At 41.7% G+C, this 21,838-nt stretch overlaps 1 protein-coding gene across 1 annotated transcript in view; it reads left to right on the forward strand.

Annotated features, from left to right (window-relative positions):
• LOC124158246 (ankyrin-3) overlaps nt 1–18,931 on the forward strand; it is a 191,510-nt gene extending 172,579 nt beyond the window's left edge. Inside the window, exons 14-18 of the mRNA XM_046533437.1 lie at nt 539–902; nt 1,295–1,503; nt 4,394–4,529; nt 17,861–17,989; nt 18,651–18,931. Coding sequence (XP_046389393.1) covers nt 539–902; nt 1,295–1,503; nt 4,394–4,529; nt 17,861–17,989; nt 18,651–18,931 — 1,119 coding nt within the window. The remainder of the gene's footprint in view (nt 1–538; nt 903–1,294; nt 1,504–4,393; nt 4,530–17,860; nt 17,990–18,650) is intronic.
• Nucleotides 18,932–21,838: the final 2,907 nt, after the last annotated feature.

Here is a 21,838-nt window from a genome sequence, read left to right on the forward strand (position 1 = left end):
CTGCACAAGATTGGATAAATTAAGAAATACTCAAATAAGAGATGAACTGGGTATCCAGGCAGTCACTGACAAACTACAAGACACAAACTTAGTTGGAAGGAACATATACTTCGAATGCCAAATGAAAGAATTCCAAAACCAGCAATGGAATATTAACCAATTGGCAAGAGATGTATAGGAAGATCAAGAAAAAGATGGTAATGTGGACCCGGAACAGGCTTATTGCTAGTAGCCTAATCTTGGAAGGAAGAAGAATGATGAAGATTGCCGCTAAAACCTACGAAATAACTTATCAATATAATAATTTGCATTTTTTGTCGATCGATCCATACCTCATATGCTATACATTATATTTTAATTTATACGAACACTTGTACATATCACTTCACTCCGACGACATGCCTGATTCATCAAACTCAGTAATAGTGCGGTAAATATATTTTTCTATCAGTGGGTCCCGGTCCCCTTCCACACATATACGAGTACAAGCCTGAATCTATCTAATTGATCTAATCCTCCTTTCCTCTCCTGCCTGCAGGTGGCCGTTCTGGGCTTCGGCGTGCTTGGCGTGGCCCTGCACCTACTCGGCCTCTTCTCGCTCATATCCCGCCCTTACTGGCCCACGCTCATGTATTTGAGGAACCAGCTCATCGCCATCGCCTTCCTGCTCTCCTGCGTCCAGATTCTCGACTTCCTGTCCTTCCACCACCTCTTCGGCCCCTGGGCCATCATCATCGGTGACTTGATGAAGGACCTCGCCCGATTCGCAGCCGTCCTCTCCATCTTCATCTTCGGATTCTCGATGCACGTGGTGGCGCTCAACCAGCCCTTCAAGAACCAGACTCCGGAGGAAATCAAGGCCAACAAGAAAGCCATCTCGTACACGGGCCTATTCGCAGAAGGTGCGTCCTCACCATTCTTCAGTCCACCAAAGTTAAAAGTGCATGGGTTTCATGGCTGGTCTTGTCAGTTCCCCAGTTACTTGAAACTTTCTTGGTCCATTATACCAACCCAATGTTTACCCTATCTGGACTGCTACTTGCTGGCAGCGGATAAGAGCATCATGGTAAAGATATGAATGACCACCCATGCAACCTTAGTCCGCGCCTAAAATTACTTAACTTCGTTGATCATACGGGAATTAGAGCTTCCATTTGGTTCGGCTCTGGCCCATGGATTTCGTATGCAATGCTTTCTCGGGTACTCACCGAGCTACGTCTTCCATGCTGGACTTTTCAAAGTTCAACTGGTAATTCTGTAACTAATAATCGATTGCCCATTTCCTTTCCTGCAGTCCGGTTATCTCCGCTGAACGCGTTCGAGCGCCTCTTCTTCGCCGTTTTCGGAATGACGGACGCCAACTCTCTGAAAGTGGAGAAGGAGCAGCCCGACTGGACACTCAACCTCTTCAAGTTCGTGTTCGGCATTTACATGGTGGTGTCAGTGGTCGTGCTCATCAACCTGCTCATTGCCATGATGAGCGACACCTACCAGCGGATTCAGGTACGTCCCGAAAAACACCGAAACTATTTATTTCCCCCTTTGTATATCCTTGGAGAAGCCTTTGAACACTCTGAAGCTAAAATCCCCGAAGTAAGGGGTCGTTCTCTTGGAAGGGCTCCTGTTTAAAAATACGATGATTTTAAGAAAGTATTTTCTTTTAGGTATTATACATACCAATGCTTGAGATAAAGGTAACTGTTGAAAATGGTCTTTCTTAAACACTTTGAAAGTTTTTTAAGTTGCTTAAGTATTAAACCAGCAGTATGCCGTGCAAAAGGGAATACTCAATGCCACCATTAATGCGGGAGTGGTGCGTCCTCTTAATAGGAGGCGATTTTGTTTTACGTAGCTTGCATCAGGTTGTTGTTTATATGCGGACAACGCTCTCCGTTCGGCCGACGCAGCTTTTGGCGAATCGTGCACATTTCCTCGTATTGTCCGATAAGCGCCGTACGTAGTATGATCGAAGTCCGTACCGATCCATGTGGGAACTCGCGAGAGAGGCAGTGAGTAGAGCGTGGTTTGAGTCCACCCCTCCGTGGCGTGGCGGTCGCGGGTGTCCCTTAAAGGGCATCGTGGTGCCTAGGCTCTACTTTTGGTGCTCCCTGCGAGCGAACCACTCCGACTGCTTATAGTGGTGGTGAGTCACTCTTTACTGCTCTCTCTCTCCTAATTAGTATGGATGGACAGAGACAAGAGCACATGCTAACGCAGACGAGAGATGATAAGAATTCTCGGGTGGACTTCCTAATAAAAAGCTCCGCTCTAATGGTTCGTTACTCAGTCACGGAGCGGATGATACAGTAAATGAATCATTCATTTGTCTGATTGAGATCGGTGTTAATTGAGTTGTGCCTCTCATTCTCAGTGTTGATTTCTCTCGCATTGACCTTTACGCTATAGCGGAGAGGTGGTGATATGGATTTTCCCAGGGTCGACAGACTAGTATCATTGGATAACTTATTGTGGGCATCATTGGGTGATGAAATACATCGGTTTTTCGTTTATTTTTTACCGAGATCATATTTAATTATACGCATTAAAGCTGTTGCAATTCCATATTCATATTACTTCGTACTAGAAAATCTACACATTTTTAGTTTTTAGATGATGTTATTCACACGAATAGCCAGATGTGGCAATTTCACATTCAACATAAATAATTAATTTCTTAATTACGCAACAAATATTTTCTTTTGCGTTATGAATAATGCCAAATTTGTGTACATTGCATTGCACTTATGATCGCGCCTTTTCGGAAAAACTTTGGTTGATAATTATTTTTTTGTTGAGCTTTGAATTCGTGTTAAATGTCTCTCTACCGGACATGGGCTCTTCTCAATGTCTGACACTCATGAGATGCCGATTGCACTTTTGAAATGACAATCTGACCGACATGTGGGAGTTATCTTTTTAGGTTTTTGGAAAATGAAGCCATTCCCGTGCGTAAATTCGCGCTGAACAACCAGAATGCATCACAGTTCATCGCTTCATTCTAGTTTCTTCGTGCCGTTTCCTCTAGCCAGCCTCAACACCCCTATGCTCATCCCATGTCGGCCGCGGAGACACTTTAAGGGATGATTTCAAGATTCGTTCACTCCCTTGTCTGTGGCTTAGATGAAACGGAGAGCTCCTTACTTAATGCGCCGCATAGTCCATCCTTGCCTCTCCCATTTCATGCTGTTTTTCTTCCCTCGTGCTACTCTGCGCCACCGTAGTTCGCCGCCGACCAGAGTACATTTCAAAATCATAATCCGAAAGTCTAGACCAGCTGACTGACTTTCATCGAACGTTCAAAACAAGACTCGTTCGCGGACTTCCTCGTAAACATACAACATTTTTGGATACATTTATATTATTTCACGCGATAGTAGGTGTTCCTTCCCGTCGCTCACACTTTCCACAGTGGTATGTATCCATTCTGCCTTCTTTCCGTCAGCGGACGTGGTCTGAGTGGGGTGGTGTGGTGTGGGGGAGGGCGGCCTACTAGCATTGAGCCTCGCCATATGGCACTGCCTTCCTGCATTCGAACGCGACCCAATTTAACAGAGGAGATCCCTCGTTTGGCCACTCATGCTTCCGCGATTCCTTTCGCCCGGAAGTCCACAATAACGGCAGCGACGAAAGTGAATAAAAAATATTTTTGAGTTTACCAAACCCAATACTTCTCCGCATATAAGATCATTTGTGAATTTAGGCGCTGAGATGTTGGCACTCTTTATTGCCATCGGTGTAATTCGCGCTTTGTACTTCTCGTATACTTCTTGAAAGGCTGAAGAAATAATTGCTGGGAAAAGGGATTGTCAGCGGATACTCGTGCTGAAACACCATCATCAGTTTTCGAATCAACGTGCTGCAAAAATTTTCGCTTTTTTACTTTACACTCGAATTATTGCTGTTTTTGTCGCGTGGTTTTAGTTCAATGGTATTTTTGAGACGGACAATGTTCCATGGAAATCTACTTTAATGCATAAATGCCTGACTGTATCTATCCACTTACCCTCAAGAGGTACTAGGCATCGCCAAATAATAAGTCTAGCTAATAACTTCATTTCCTGAATTGCTTTGCGTAAATACTTCATATTCTCCGTCTCATTCGGCGCACTAGGGTTAGGGAAGCAAGACATGCGTATGAGAATATCAGCGATCAACTTCGTCAATTGAGATATTTCTTTGATTTTGGGGACGTTCTCCAGACGACCCACTCTTCCCACTCCGACGTAGAGTATAAGTTCTAGAGAGTGTTCTTTAAACATTCAGCCCCTTTCATACAATTAAGTAAGTTTTCCTGCTCCACGTTTATTCTATGCAAATATTCTGCAAGACCTGAAGTACATCCGTCTAAACATGAGGTTTATTTGATCTAATTCTTTTATCTTTCGGTGGACAGGCGCAATCGGACGTGGAGTGGAAGTATGGTCTGGCCAAGCTGATCCGCAACATGCACCGGACGACGACAACGCCTTCGCCGCTCAACCTGATCACCACGTGGCTCATGTACTTCCTCAGGGCGTGCCACCAGAAAGGTGAGTGGGAAGATTCGCTCGCCGTGCACTCTCAACGCCACCCTTCCAAATTTCCCCTTTCCAGAGAGTGTGAATGATTCAGTTGTCCCTCTTCTTCCTAGTCTTCACCGTGAGTCTATTCAGTGAGAAGGCAGACTTAGCCTTTGAAACGTCGGTGCTGAAAGACCCTTGGACCCGGCTGGAAACCCGAGAACTCTTCCTCCAGTCTATTCGCCGGGAAAACCTTAGATCCTTCCTATTTTTACCGTTTATCGATCCATCGCACAGTGGGCGGAAATCGGAAAAAGCCGGACAAAATTACAAAATGGCTTTTTTTGAGTTATAAGCTTGAAACTTCGCAGGTATACTCAAAAATGATTGAAATTTATTGATATGTACTTCATTTGACATTGATTTTACCCGTTTCTGAGATACAGAGGCTCAAACGTGAGCAAATTTCCATAAAAACGCCCGTCTTCAATTTTCTCTGAAAATCTTTCAAAGTAAGTGGATGGTGAAGTTATGGGTGGATTCTTGCCGAATATAAAACCACGTAATATGTTGGCATGGTGTTTTTTCTTTATTTTTCCGTAATCTTAAAGAATACAGTCCATAAATTCTTACCGTGCAGTAACAAAATGGCGGATACTGTTTTTCGACGAAGTTTTACATTTAGGTAGAGTTTCAAATAAGTTTTCGGCAAGGTCGCGCAGAGTAACTTATATGAGAGCATTTTTTGAAGATTTCATGAGGTGTTTATGCAGTTTTCTTTGAAATAAGTTTGCGTCGCCGGAAATCACATTGATTTTTCGATCGCGCGGCCGGGTTCGTCTCCGCGCGTCGGGAGTTGGATTAGCCGCGACGCGGTAAGGTTATTGAAGCTGTATGGGTTTTAACGCTCAGCATTCACCGTTTTTATGTTTTGCTTCAAGACACCGATTCTCAAATGGTCTATGGTGAAGACAGTGGAGGTTTTTCATGCCATGTAAGTGCACGTTTCATCGAAGTTCATTTCGTTTTCTTTGGATACGATCGAAGACCATACCTATTTCCACGGGAAGATCTAGCTACCCTCAGTTCTACTTTGATTTACAGATTACCATGTCTTTACACGTTTACCATACGTTCTTCCCCGTGTACTCATTAGGACATTGGATAACCATAGGTTCGACAAATTTATTATTTCTAAATTTTACATAGGCCCCATCCGCCATTCAATAGAAAATGCCACCTCACATTATTACACGACTTGATACCTATAAAATAATATCGGAATTGGTAAAAAAAATATCATTCACTCGGTAAAAAATATTTGCTCCATTATTTATCGCGGAGGCTGAATTTAAAACAAGACCCTCATGCCCTGAAATTTCTCAATGACTTCCTGACAAAACGTATCCTATGGCCATACCTGAAGAAATGGGCAGAGAGTTCTCGAAATAATGAACGATTTTTGTATTTGTACAAAAGTTGGCTCGCTGAATCTATAACATTTCCAGAATTTGTTATGCATCACTTTCCCGATGCTTCAACGACAGCCGGTTGAGCATTGTATTTTCGTAAAAATCTACTCCTCTCAAATTGATTGATTAAATAAAATTCCCCCTGTGGCTTCATGTTACATAATTTATATTATATTTGCCAGGCATTCCCGGGCGGCCAAAAAATGTCGCACCTCATGTGTTAGATCACGCAGAAGAAAATTAAAACTTTAAAAACTACTGCTACTACTGCTAAGCTTGCTCTCGCGGCATCTGTGAGTTTGAGAGAGAGAGGGAAGACACTGCAGTCGCTCACCTAATTGCAGAAATAACAACTACGACCCCTACTCGGGCTAAGAGAGTTCTTTCAAAGAGGAGGACGAGTGAAAAGGTCCACCCTGAGATGTCAGTGGAAGAGGCACTGTCATTGATGATTGCCTCTGATTTGACCAAGCGTCTTTTCGTAGGGTAGTTCTGAGCCATGGACACGAATTGTATCCCAGCTATGATATAATAGCGATAGCAAAAAAAGGCAGATTATAACGCAGGAATTAAAATAACTGTGACCATGTGCGAAGTAAACCTTCAAGCACCACTGAACCACACCATATCGGGAACAATAGCCTGCTTAGCCACCACTTCCACCTCTCAAGAATCAAAATGTGTGGTGAACTATACATTAATCTCTAAGTACGGTTTTGATGGAAGTTCGGGCCACTCTCAATATAAGCAAATGTGGCGACATGTGGATGCTTCAGATAAATTCCTAGTCATGAGTTCCCTTGTACCTCTTAGTTTGATTAACAGCGCTACAGGTAACGACTGAAGTTTCCACTTTCTTTTGGTTAATTACATTTATCTCTAAACTTTTGATAAAGAATTTAAATTGCATCGGAGGCACTTCTCACATATACGCTCTACAATTTTAGATGACACTATCTGGGAAAATCCACTGCCGACGTCGACACGACTTTGCCATCCCATCCGCTTTAGGTGAAAAAAAGAGGCAAAAGAAGTTACAAAATCAGAAAGACATTACCTATATCGAAAGGCAGGTGGATGGCCTTAATGATTTCAACTCTGGATTTTACACGATCAAGTTCTGTTTACTACTGACCATGATCAACGGAAAAGTAATGCTTACATTGCTTACCTTATTTTCCTAATTTTTTCTTAATCTTAAAACCCATATAATTTATTATCCTACAGGGAAGTATAGTCATTTCGAAATTAAGAAAAACGATAGTTTTTAGTTTGCAACACACTGAAGGACAGCTGAATCATGGGGTTCTAAATCTGCGGTGCAATAGCGTCGGGTATGAATAACTTAGGAGATGTAAAATATCGTACACCTGATATCGATAAATATTCTGTTGGTTTGTGTACGCTGCACTGCAATATATGATTTTCTGAATGCATATTGTATATGTCGTATCGATTGGAATTTAAACAGTGTCATTTGATAATTTAAGCTATAATTTATTTTAGTTAGGAAAGGAATGCTAAGAAATTTTTCAGCTAAAATTAGTAATATAAATAAAAATAACTATTTTGAAAAAGATGTTCGGGGATTTATTAAAAAACGTACTTACACGCAAGTGGAAGTTTAAAATTTCAACGCTCCACAAACAAATTCAAAACACTTTCACAAATTCTGCGCACTCAAGAGAACTTAACTTTCCTTCACCACAGTCAAAGTAGAACTGAGGGTATGATACACGTTTTAAAAAAACTAGAAGTTCCCGATGAATTGCCTACCTAAACTACCCTGTCTTCATCGTATCTTCTTCAACAACTTTCTAGTGCTTAGTGAAGGTGCCGAACATGAGATTGTCACGCGATCCATAATTTTCGCCCATAAAATTTAGATTATTTAGTTGCCATCACCTATGTTCATGATTAGTAGTTATGTTAAGTCACTGAATACTGTATTATTAGCCATATTTTTGAACATTATTCTCTTCTTCTCAAGAAGAAAACATTTTATGGATATAAAGTAGAACTGAGGGTATGATACGCATTTTAAAAAAGCTAGAAGTTCCCGTGGAAATACCCCCGTTAAGACGGTCAAAGGCTCCACTCCGCGGTGTAATAAAACGACCGTTTTCGAAGTAGAATGCTAAGGGTCAGGGATCGGAGAGTGAAGAAGGTATAAGGGTCTCAGCTGGTATCTTTCTGGTAGGACTTTTTGTATGAGTCCCAGGAAAACAACTCACTTTTTCGAGGTTTGAACGCTTTTAAAGAAGTATGGTCTTCGATCGTATCCAAAGAAAACGAAATGAACTTCGATGAAACGTGCACTTACATGGCATGAAAAACCTCCACTGTCTTCACCATAGACCATTTGAGAATCGGTGTCTTGAAGCAAAACATAAAAACGGTGAATGCTGAGCGTTAAAACCCATACAGCTTCAATAACCTTACCGCGTCGCGGCTAATCCAACTCCCGACGCGCGGAGACGAACCCGGCCGCGCGATCGAAAAATCAATGTGATTTCCGGCGACGCAAACTTATTTCAAAGAAAACTGCATAAACACCTCATGAAATCTTCAAAAAATGCTCTCATATAAGTTACTCTGCGCGACCTTGCCGAAAACTTATTTGAAACTCTACCTAAATGTAAAACTTCGTCGAAAAACAGTATCCGCCATTTTGTTACTGCACGGTAAGAATTTATGGACTGTATTCTTTAAGATTACGGAAAAATAAAGAAAAAACACCATGCCAACATATTACGTGGTTTTATATTCGGCAAGAATCCACCCATAACTTCACCATCCACTTACTTTGAAAGATTTTCAGAGAAAATTGAAGACGGGCGTTTTTATGGAAATTTGCTCACGTTTGAGCCTCTGTATCTCAGAAACGGGTAAAATCAATGTCAAATGAAGTACATATCAATAAATTTCAATCATTTTTGAGTATACCTGCGAAGTTTCAAGCTTATAACTCAAAAAAAGCCATTTTGTAATTTTGTCCGGCTTTTTCCGATTTCCGCCCACTGTGCATCGTCCACTTCTCGAGCAGTTCGCGGCGAAAAACCGACAGCATCAACCCTATTGAATCTATGTTGATGACGTCACGAGCTCATGCCGGGCGTCTCTCAGGTTCTCAGCTTCTCCTCTGTCGAGAGCATGGCCCGCGCGTGATTTGTTATTGTTTACACGCTTTTGAGCGATTCCGTCCTTGCTGAAATGTTCTTCCTGATCGAGTATATGAATCAGAACTCTGCTGACGTCATCAACTTAAAAAAAGGGCAGCAGCTTTCGCTTTCTCTTATTTTTAATTCATGAGCGAATGAATGAACGATTACTTACGCTCTGGATATCCTGATAAGAGAAAATACTATAATTATCGCTCAAACAACAAAAATAAAAAAATTATTTATTAAAGTACAAATATAATTGACGCCGTAAAAATAAATTCATGGCTGAAAGGAGAAGATTTTTGTCTTAACTTTCACTTCCATCGACAGAATTATTTTAATGGATTAAAATTTCGGCTCTGGATCAACGACCACATTCTCCTGTCAGCTAATCTTGCAGTGATATAATTCTTTTATTCATTCCTCACCTGCGGCATGCTCCTCGTCCGTGGCCGTTTTTCCCTTTTCCACTTGTGCTTCAACTATGGGAATTACTATCAGCCCAACTTGTCTCGTGATGTGGCCGCCCCCGTCTTCCATTGAAATATTTCAAAGCGCTTCCCTCCGTCTCTTCCTCCACAATACTCGCACAAACTATCCATTCGATCTTAATCATTATTCTTTAGCATTTTGTAAGCTTCCACTTCCACTTGACTTCTCTATCGCTGTCATCCCCCGCGCCTCTCCACCATATAAAGGCATACTCCAATTTGAAGCCTCAATGCATTGCCTCCTTACTACTGCGCCTACATTCCCAGCTGTGAACTGTGAAGAGACTACTCTTTTTTAGGAATTCCTTCATTCCTTGGGCTATTCAACCGGCTAGTATTGTACCAGCTTCCAAACGCACTGCTTCTGATTGCCTTGCGCTGAGAGCCATCTTGTTCCTCCCTTCCTCTTGTTCTCAGTTGTCTTAGATCATTTGCTTACGTAAACAGATTCGCTCCTTTATACTCATTAGCATTGAAGCATCAGGTCCCAACATCATCCCTGAACTCTATCTTTGCACTTAAGTATTTAGAATTTAGCAGGCGCAGCACTACTCCAAGAATACGAAGCAAGCAGACAAGAGAGGAGTGAGACGATAGCGGTCCAGGCGGTTGCTCCCTTCATTAAAAGATTTTCATGCTGGCACCAACATTTTGCATTAGCAACTTATCACACGATTGAAGTTTGTTATTGCTCTTCGCATGGTGACTGATTTTCACCACGATACGAAGGTGTGACATTTTTAAAGTGTTCGAAATGTGTCTCTTTTTTTAATTTACTTCCGTTATAAATAAGATTTTGCGCAATGTTTATTGGAAATTGCATCGAGAAGGGATAACTCTATATTTGATGATGTTTAGGTGTGCGTAAATTTAAAAAAAAAATATTGAGATTAAAATTTATGTGTCGTTTTGCGTGAAAAAAGCTAACAGGTACCTCCTAACTTTAAAAGAGCGGAAAAAATAAAATTAACGTATCTCGCAATGTCATTTTACTGATTTACTGCATCAAACAAAGACTGAAGGAAATGTCATATTACTTTCTATCAATCAAAATTCCTCTGCACTCGACTCGAACTGCTGAAAAAAATTAGCAGCATATTAATTGAAATATATGCTCAAACAATTACCTGCATGGCTTTGATGTTTCAATTATGCCTCAGATATGGAAATATTTCGAGTCCAAATACAATGATTCAAAAAACAAATGACGAAAATGTTGTAATTACGAATTTGTTTACAACCGTGCCACCTGCTCAAGTGTTTGAGCTCTCAATGCGACGGAGACTCAAAGAAAACGGAAAAATATTTGCATTGGGGACGGAGGGAGGAGAGGAGAGGAAAGGGAAGGTATGGCATAATCAAAGGGGCTTTATTTTGGAGCTTCCTCGTACACCGGGATTGGCGCTGTCTGTCGTCACGTGTTGAACGAAGGCTTTCGAAGACTCTCTCGTCCGGAATTTTAAACTTCCATGCGTAATCTCCTTCCCAAAGAAGTGTCTCTTACGTCCTTTCGCTGTCATACCGAGGTATCTATCTCTTTCTCCCGACCTGAGGTTTTCCGCCTTCTCCTCTTCAGCGATTGAACTTTGTCTTCAATCGATCCTCCTATCTTTCCATCTGCTGACTCACCAACACACGTTGTGCTTGATTTTTATCAACCTATATCGTAATTCGATAGCATCAGTCTTCAAATATTGATAAATGAGACGATACATTTTTTTGTGTTCCAATTCAGAATAATATATTTCCCGTCCAAAGTTGAAGTATCGGGCTTCTCAAAACTAAATTACGTGCCCAGTCCTTGATATTCCATTACGCTGTTAATTTTAATCAATCCTTCATGCATACCTGGGCTTCTTTTATCAAACAGGAGACTATTTTTTGGCCAGTGATCCTTACATTTGTGTGCTCTATTAAAGTGCGTTCACTACTTACTTCGGAAGCAATCTTTTCGGCTGAATTTATATCAAAAAGAAATTTCTCATTCCAGAAAGCAGAATTCCTCTGCGATGGCATATATTTTAGTAATTGAGTTCTGAACGCCATAATTATTCTTCCTTCTCTGATCTCAATAATTTCCCACGATCCCATGACATTTACCTATGTTTAGGAAGTAGCCTGGGAGACTTATTCAATTGAGCCGCAATTTCTGAATATTGCGTTTGTATTTAGACCTGCAAGGGTCCTCGGCTTAAATACTGATGTATTCAAAAGTAAATAAACCCCTACAATGTTATTAACTGCATAGGTAAGGAATATATCCGAGCTTTTTAGACTTTGAATCTTTTATTCCTACTCATAGAGTGGCATTGTATTTTTTGTTGTTGTCTGTGTTAGGTACTTTTGATAGAATTTTTGCCATGAAGAGGGTGCAAAAGTTAGCGAAATGTTGCTCCAGGAATTGAAAATAGACACTAACAATAGCATTACTTCAATCCACCACAATCTTCATAAACAAAAAAATACTTTAATATGGAGGTGTTAGACGTCATGAATGCAATTACTATGTCCCTTTCGTCGTCAAATATTGCCGCTTTTCTTCCTCATTCCCCCGCTCATCAGAGGCAAGGAGATTTGTGTCACGGCTTGAAGAGGTGCTTGCCAGCTTGCTCCTCTTCACGCTGTCATAACCTTTACTGCCGCTGCTTCTTGTTTGGCTTGGCATTAACGCCGAGAGTTTTGCTCCACGCGTGTATTTTTTTCGTGGGAGCGAAAAACCAGCGAGAGTGACAGGACCTCTTAGTCGGACGCCTTAGTACTCCTCCTCCCCATCCCCCACCCCCACACCGCTGTTTTTTCTGTTTGCGGAATAACTTACGCCTTTCTGAACCATTAAAGCTTTCCTTCTCAGTCCTTTGACTTTTGGCCTTTTGATAAGCTTATCAGTCGCGTGGAGATCAACTGGCACATGTTGAGGTGCGATATAGGTATTGGGAGAAACAGCGAGATCCACAGTCATGGTTGACATCAACATTGGACACTTTTACTCGTGTCTATCTGTTAGTAAACATCTTAAATACTTCTATTGTATATATGACGCATTAGTGTTTTCGTATTCAAAGTTGCAAATCTAGTGGCTTCCTTACCAATCTGCACTGAAAGGAAAACTGGATGCAACTTTTTTAGACTTAGTACTCACTTAAAATGCATGATTACCTCCGCTGGAGAAGTTATCATGAATGCACAGATTTCACGTTATCAGAAAAAAAGGAAGTCTATACTATAATAATATTTTTCCTCGTAATTCTAATCGCTTATTGAGTGTTTCAGCACGGAGGTTGGATTAGTGCGGAGTTTAGCCGAGATTAACCCACTAGCGTGTGGAATGAACACAATGTGGGTAGTAGGGAGGGTGGTTCGCATAGCTGTGATCTTCGTGTGGGTCACTTCGCAACGCGTGCATGTTTGGAGATGGTGTTTATCCATGTTTTGAACCCCGTCGAGGGTTCTTTCTTCAGAGGGTCTTTGGTTAGGTCACCACGGTCCTCTCCTAAAATATTATAATATGATTATTTAAGCTGTAAAGCCATGATTCAAAACATTTTCAGCGTTCTATTATAGTTAATGCCACTCCCTTTTGTTCGAGGGAGGTCACCAGTTCATCATGAATCATGTTCACTCCTTTATGAGTTTTTTAACAGGAATATCAACGGAACGCAACCTCCGTTACGTTGCCGGGGAGATAACCGAGGTTTCTTAATGAAAGAGAATAGGGCCCGTTATTACTATTCGACAGTCGGTTAGCATTTATAATAATTGACCATTTAGTGCAACGATTTGACGTCACTCGTTGTTTTCTTTGTCTATTTGCCTTTGCCAATGGAGCCATTTCGCTTCGTAGTGTGTTGGTTGAGATCCGCTCCATCTGGGGGGAAATGGACTGATAAGCTCCTCCTCCCGCTATGTTCCTGTTTGCGAAGAGTTTTCTTTTTTATAACTTCGCGCCGTTTGCCTTTTATCGTTCTGCTTCCGCGAGTGGCTTCCGCCTCTTCCCCACCCCCCCCTCCTTAACCCCCGTCCCCTTCCACCCTCCTCCTTAATGTTCAGCCGCTTTCTTTTGACGCTTAACGTCTTAAGCGGCGGAAAGAGTCGTTATAAGTTTATATGCTCAAAGCTTCATTAACCCTCCGACCGTGGATAGTGGACTGGCAGCGCCTCGTATCCACATCGAAGGATTTTAGTGGGTGGCTGGGTTTCACCACTGCACTGGTGGCTATGCGATTCATAGTAGATATATTTTTCACTTACGCTGTCTAAAGAAATTACTTTTCTAGGTGGTGCTAAGAAGCACAATTGAGGGCCTAGGTGCAGTAAAAGCGTAATTCTTCTTGCAATTTACATAAATCACTAAAACTTCACTAATGGAATTCCAAGGGCCTCCGCCACATTGTCCTCTAGATTCAAATTTTACAGTCGTTTCCCATGAAATGTAAAGAAAGCGAATCCTTGTCCTGCGCCAAATTTCTACGCTGTTGTTGAACGAGAAGTCAATGCACTGAGCATATCAACTGCCTGTAACGTGCAAATGGGAATTATTATTGCGGCTATGGACTTAAATTGGAATTTAGATAAGTAAAACAGTATTCAGCACTAGAAATTTCGTATCATGTTCGCATCTCATTCCGTATCAGCGAAAACACGCTAGATCATTAGAAACACGTTCAAGTCCTCAGTTCAGCCTGTTCTTCTATTAATCGAGATATCTACTTGTAGTTCAAACTTAGATTTCTCAAATTGGTCCAAGTTTATTTGCGCTGTAATTGCAACTAGGTCCTTAATTAGGGTTCTCAGAATTTTGCATAAATTTTTATGCTTTTACTTTTTCCGTATTTTTCATTCGATAGTCAACATCGATCCTAAGATGCAGCTCTCAAATCGGTTCTCCCATCGGCCAATCTATCGACCCTCACCTAATTCTTCTGCTTTATATCCTTCTTATTACCTGCTCTCGTCCGAGGCCCACCTTTGCCATCTTCCCTTCCAACTGCAATCTTCCTTCAGCAATGATTTTCATTACATCCTCGTGTCTCCGCCCAAGGTTTTCATAAGACTCCTCTCCTGCCGTTCTTAAAACTTCTCGCCGCACTACTCACTACGTCTTTCCATTTGATCTTCGTACTATAGCGCCACTTTTTGAGAACTTACACCCTTGATTTCGCCGCTGCTGTCATCGTCAATGCCTCACTTCCATAAAAACATGAGTGCTCAAATTGTGTCCTAACTACCCTATTGGCTTCCTGACTTCATCGCTTACAATTTCAACAATAAGACGACTTCTCATTTTGAGGACTGCCTCCTTCGCTTGGGCTATCCTCCTTCTCTTCTACTGCTGACCAGAACTTTTTTCTTTGCATTGATTTTCACATTATATCTTGTCATGTTTTCCATGGCTACATTAATTTCCTTCAGGACTATCTCTCTCTGTCTATGACTGTTATTTACGGAATATCGCAGCATGCTTTTTATTTCGCCCTGGTTTTCCACTCATGGCGCTTTCTATCGACACATTTATGCCACTAGCGTTTTTTTGACGTATCAGCTTCGACTTAGTCAATAGGACTAACACTCTATACTTATATTTGTCATATTTGTGGATTTAATAATATAATAATACTATGTGAACTCAATGTCACTTTTTATTATTTTTATGCTTCCATGTTGTGGTGCTCCTCACAGTGGTTTTTCTCTACGTTTGTAGGCAAGCATATTCAATTTCCTCTCAGTGACTCATAAACATAGGTATTGATGAATAGACTTTGAAGCATTACAGTGTTAGAAAATTATCCTGCGGATTCGGCAAGTCTATAAATTAGACATTTTAATTCTTTTCGGCGGTGATTATACGTAAGAAGATGCGGAAATGAAGCAAATAGACTTCTAAGATTCTCGTAGATTAATTGTTATCGTTCGATGTTTTCACGGGGTGTCATTCTTCACGTATACTATAATAGTGGCAAATATTTCATGGAAATCATTTCCTTATTCCCTATTTTTAGCTCTGTGTGCTAGATTACTATTAAATCCTCTAAATTCTAACCAAGCCCCGCGCTGTGTGGTCTATTCAATTTAGCAACCGACGTGTATTATTCCCTCAAGTATTATTTTTTGTACCTTTAAAGGGCAAAAAGGTGTTGTCTGTGGGACATACGACGCGTCATAAAACAGCGCGTAGTTCTCTCGACCTCCTGACCCCGAGCTCTCATCGTCCGCTCTCGACAATTTTAACAAATGAGCGCCGACTCTTCAGCGGCTGTGATTTTTACCGTGACGATTTTTTTCCTGTGCGTGCTGTCGCGGCCTCGACGCCCAGTGGCGCAGCGAGGGGGATTTTTTTGGGGGGTAAACCCCCCCCAGAGCTCAGATATTTTTTTAAGTTTAATACATGTCACATAATTGGATTAATATTACTGATAGAATAGTGTAAATATTAATAAAATATCCCTCGGAAGGCCGCAAAACTCACCGTTTCGAACCAGTTATATGAAAATTTTTCTAGGTGAGGGTCCCCGCACCTCCCGCTAACCCTGGCGGGGATTCCACACCCTCAGACACCCCAGTGTTTGGCGGCTAAAACCCCCCCTGGCCTTAATTCCTAGCTGTGCCCCTGTCGACGCCTGTCCCGCGCCTAGATAGTTTGATAGAAAAAATAACTCGCAGTGCGGTTGGAGTGATGGCGCTATATTCCAGCCGTCAATTGCACATCGCCAATGGCGACATCTCTCTTTGATTTCGTGACCTTTACCATAAATGGTACTTCTCCCATCGGCTGCAAATATGTTGCGGGCTAGAATCTATCCCGCGGCGCACTCCGGCCTATTTTTATCAGTTCAAAGCTTTGAGGACTTATTTCAGGGTTTCTTCGAATGCGAATATGTATCGTGGAAGGAGATGTTGAACTTTCGATAAATAAAAAGGCAGTCGCAGAACAGGAGCGTACTTATCGCCGGACCCAGCCATTTCAATTTATCACCAGAGAGTTTTAAATTGGAAGTATGTTTCTGTCAGAAGTATAAGCGAATTGATGCGCACATTGCAGTTATTTTTTTCAAAATGCTTAATTCGAGAAAACATTATTTCAGAAGTATATTTGAACCATAATATGCATTTCATTATCATGATCATACCGTTTCTTACCACATCATATTATTGTGTAAAAAAATCCACAGAGAAAAAAAGCCTTGATTTTTACTCTGTGGATGAATTTTTCTCTGTGGATGATTTTTACTTTGTGCATTTTTCGCACAATTTGTGCATTGCGGGTGACTCCGTAAAGATATCACCGTGGCTAGGTCCCAGTATTCTTAAATTACAACATTTTATATTTTTAATCTGGTATACGTTTTTGGTCATTCTGTCCATGACTCAAAGTTTTCCTTCCGTTGTGTGGAAGTTGCAGTTACTCCTTAATCAGTGGCGCCGACTCCATGGGCCCGAGCCCCCTCAAAAATTTTTTATGGGCGTGAGGAAAAAATGTGTCAGGCTTGTCGATTTTCCCCGGAGTGTCTAGATATCGAGATTCGAGTTATCAGGGTTCTAATGTTGATCATATGACTCTTCTAAAATGCTTAAAAACATTAAACTCACTACTTTAAAAATTTTCCAGGGGAAAGATCCCCGGTTTGGGTCCCCTCAATATTTTTGTAGGTCTGCATCCCTGTCCTTATTTTTGCAGTAGTTTATATAGAAGTAAAATTTCACCGGGATCACATTTATGTCACCAGATAAGACACCGGCGTCGGCCGATGCTTCAGCCTTCACTCTTTTTAAATTCACTATCTTTTTTAAATCCGGAATCGACTCTTTAAACGCCAGATTTTGACGATCAGTCTTAGAAACGAGGTTTGTAATTGATGTTTAAAAGTGTTCTCAATAGAGGGCGTGGATGATCAAAGCCTTATTTTGGGGTATCGGACCATTACTATGTGCTGCGCCTTGGTGGTATACAATTCCTCTCAGCGCCTAATTGTAAGAGCTGCTGTTGTGGGGTCTGATACGCGTAGACAAGAGACTCGCGTTGCTTATTTAGCTGGTGACGTAAAGTCTTTCATTGGAAAGCTACCGCGAAGATAGCCGTGTTTTCAATTATTCTATAAATTACTGGGTCGGGTGGATGGCGCGTCCCCCTTCAATATTTGCCGTCATAGATTGCCATTGTCATTTTCAGTTCTTAGACTTGGCAATGGAGTCGGAGCGGGTCGTTCTTTGAACTGACTATCTCTCTGTCTTTGTTTCAGTGGTCCACCGGAAGAGGCCGAGTCTGGTGCAAATGATGGGACTGCAGTCGAGGTCAAGGTCCAGCGCCAGGACGAAGATGGGCGCCAAGTGGCTCTCCAAGGTCAAGAAGGGTCAAGTTGCCCCCAAAGGTGAGCCAACGCCTTCACATTCGAGATTGTAAAATGAAAACACCGCAAATCCTCTCCCAACTCCACATAAAAGGACTTATTTTTTATTCATACGGTACTTTCACTATTTTTCTGAGGAATCTGCCTTCTTTCGCGTTGCTCAATCAATGCTCTCGCGCATAATATATTGTTAATCTTACGCATCCTGAGAAGATGTCCATGCTGAAATTGGATAAAATTCAATTTTGTTAGGAAATTTTATGGCTAATATAGAAGTTTGTGTGGCGGGTTGGCACTAAATTCTGAAAAAGATCAGTTAAAATTCATGTCCTCCATTCTTAAGGCAGCTTAGTACGTATAAGATACAATTGGCGCAACAGCAATTAGATGCCAGATTTTATTTCTATCTCCTTTTTTCAACGAGTCAATGATAGTCGTAATTGTTAGCAGATAAAATTGTTACCAAATGTAGTTCTGCTAACTTAGGGCTAAATAAGAATCCAACTACTTCCGGTTAACGATTACTTTCTGAAATTGGTGTGGTGGTTGGAATTTGTTTCAATGTTACGCTTATAAAGTAACTAAAGCTTACGTGAAAAGTAACTAAAAGTAATCGTTGCTGCAACTCTGGTTGTTTCCCTCCTAACTTGATGGCGCTCCCTAATCTCCATTTTGATTTCAGACTCGGTGGGCCTGAGTGTGGTCCACCTCAGCCCTCTGGGCTCGCAGCTCAGCTTCAGCAACGCCCAGAGGATCGAAAACGTGGCGGACTGGGAGACGATCGCTCGCAAGTACCGCCAGTTGATGGGCGAGGACATCGAGCACGACAAGTTGCCGGGGGCAGGCGGGGGCGGCGGTGGGGCGGGCGGGGGTAACCAGCCCGGGTCGGCCAACAGCAGGGGCCACGGCAGACCAACGAGGGCCGACGCCAACGCCAATTCCGTGGCCAACCCAACCACGTAGCACAAATAGACGCGGACGACACTCGTGAATGCATCCTGACGCCCGCGGCGCCACCATTGCCAATTTCCAAAGAGCGGCGCCGTGTGACCGTCAACTTCTCCAGTGCACAGTGTGCATTCTGGCGAACCTGTGAAAGGATGATAACGAAGTGTCGAAAGTGCTGCTTTGTGGGGCCGATTAGCTGCAGAAAAATGTGGAATGCTGCGAACGTCAGAGTGAATGTAATGTAGAGCGATTTTGGGCTTCTGCGCATTCCACCGCGATTAAGAAAGGGCAAATCCCAGATCACGTGATTCCCCACTCAATCTCCTCCGACCATTCCACCCGTGGGAACTGCAAAGATCGTCGAATTTCGAATTCTGACCAAGGCTTTTGTGTACATGTCGTTAATTGCGGTGGAAAATGTCCATAAAATTAGGCTGTCATGAAAAAGGCTTTAAGTATATGGTTAAAATCGGTTTGCAAGGATTTGATTGACTTACCTTTCCAATGTATACATTAGTATCAATGCCATGTGGTCCCAATGCTGTCCTTAAGCTACTGGCTACAGCGCAACCACCTTAAGAGCTATTCTTATATTGATTCTGAGCGACACTTTTTGAGGAGTGCCACATCCGCGGCGCCACTATCGCCGATTCCATAAGTTGCGGCGCCGTTTGACAGTCAACTTCTCCCTTGGAGAGTGCGAATTCTGGTGAACCAGTGAAATCTTTGATCACGAAGTGTCTTGAGAGCTGTTGGAGTTGTTCCTTCGCATAAATGTACGAAAAGCAGTATGGAGGGAGCGAGTGCCTTCAGAACAATTTTCAATCCTAACAATTAGTTGTGGAATATTAGCAAGTACCTACGAACACTAACGCTGAATTCCATGGTGGTGTCGTTTTTATTTCCGGTCTTTGTGAACACGCAATAGTGTTTTTTTTAATACTCCCAATCTGTTTTGTGCTGAAGTGATCCAGCCAGGTATTATTTGCTGCTCTTCCTCAATGGAAGCACGCAGTTCGAGCCTAAGTTCCTGCAGTATTCATTTGTAAGACGTTTGAAGGACTTTCAAGACGGGTTTAATTGCGTGACATCGAGGATTCTAGTGTGTTACGTGTCCCTAGGTGGTGTGTAGTGATCCTGGTACATTAAAAGTCGCTTCCTTTGAAGTGATAGATTCTCGAAATGAGGATCGTTGTTGTTCATGGAGTTGTTCATCCATCTCTCTCCTAATTCTTCCTCTTGTACATATTTAAATGTACATTAAAACATATCTTATATAATTGGATGTTTCATTGAGCCAGTTTTATTGAAGTGTTTCTTTTGCCCACGAGTCTCGGCATTGCACCGAAGGGAAAGCGTTGAATTGTTGTATGAGGTGGGAATTTAAAATGCGCCGCCCCCCGGGGGGGGGGGGGGGGGGAGAGTGGTAGGGGGTGATTGGGTATGTTATTTTTTTTTCTTTTTGTTGGTGAGTGACCAAGACGGCGACGAAAGAATCAAAAAGAGAAAGGACCAAATCTTTGTCTTAAGACTATTAAAATTGCATATTTTCCGGTGAGAGACCTAATTTCTTGATTGGGGAACAATAGACCCCATGCAGCATGTGTTAATAACATCGCAAGTAAAAAAATCACCCATTTTTTGGTCATTGGAATAAATATTTTGGCCGGGGAAAACTCTTCACTTTTGTTGAATAAGGCGCATCCTACAGCAGAGGTGGTCATTTAAAAAGTAAAGTTTAAGTTTACCTACGATGGCGCTGCGACGCTGAGTGGGGAAGTTCTTTCTTTGTGGTTGTTACCTAAGGGACCAAATAAAAGCATTAAAATATGAAAAGTGGTAATTCAATGGCGCTGAATGAATTCTAAACCTCTACTACCTGGAAGGGAAATTCTACTTGAAAACGCTGGAACCTCAAGTAAAAATTGTTAATTATTATTGTTTACATGTCCTTCACCGATCATATCCTCTGAAGTGGATATCATTGTGCCTTGATTCTAATTCCTTGAAATTCGAATATATCATTTCCTTTGCGCTGTCTACCGTTTCAGAGTAGGGTGATAGTGCCGACGGCCCACAGTTAATTGTACGAACTATAGTGTAATATGTTATTTTCCATCCGGAAGATAAAGCCAAAATGGATGCTAGGTAAATGGATTAGTTAAAATGGGTTCGTGAGATAGCTTTGAAGCAGCACACCGCTCTATTCACCTATCGGCTTATATTTTCATTATTTCTCTTTGCGTCCTTAATCACTTGATCTGAGCGTCTCATTAGATGTCTTCTTGCTCTATTCTTGCCGCTCAATTATCCTGCCATCCTCAGACCATGATGTCACCGACGTTCTGTCTCCTTATCCGCCACTCATCTGAGAAGTCGCAGATCATGAATACTCGGTGGTGTAGTTGATCTCCAAAGGTTTTTTTCGTATTTGCCCACCTGATATCTTCAAATGAAAAATCAACGAACCAGGGAAATTTCTTATCTTTTTCCAAAAAATATTAACTGGTTTGTTTTGGAATATTCAACGTCGAATTGTTGAGAAAAAAACTTCGTTCGAATATTCATGCAAACAGGCCAAATGAAATTCAGTTTATAACTCTATTTATTCTCTTCAGAGCGAAGTGTAAGTGAATGCTGTTCAGATTTTACAAATAGAGTAATAGTCGTCCAACGATATGCGGACATGCTCAAATTTTGTATCCAGTGTTTTGTTGATGATTTTTAGATAGTTATTTTATTGGACAATTTTCTATTTTTTCACTCCTCCTAATGGCCACTGCGTATTTGCCAAATTTGAAAGGAATCGAATCGTGTGGGGTTAAAAATGTACTTTTTGCGATGAGTTAACGTGGAATGACCCAGTTAGATCCAAACTTCATAAAGGAGCGCCGAAGCGTCTGTTGTGGAAACGAAGCGTGT

Source organism: Ischnura elegans, chromosome 4, assembly GCF_921293095.1.
Source record: "Ischnura elegans chromosome 4, ioIscEleg1.1, whole genome shotgun sequence".
In the NCBI taxonomy this organism is placed as follows: Eukaryota; Metazoa; Arthropoda; class Insecta; order Odonata; family Coenagrionidae; genus Ischnura; species Ischnura elegans.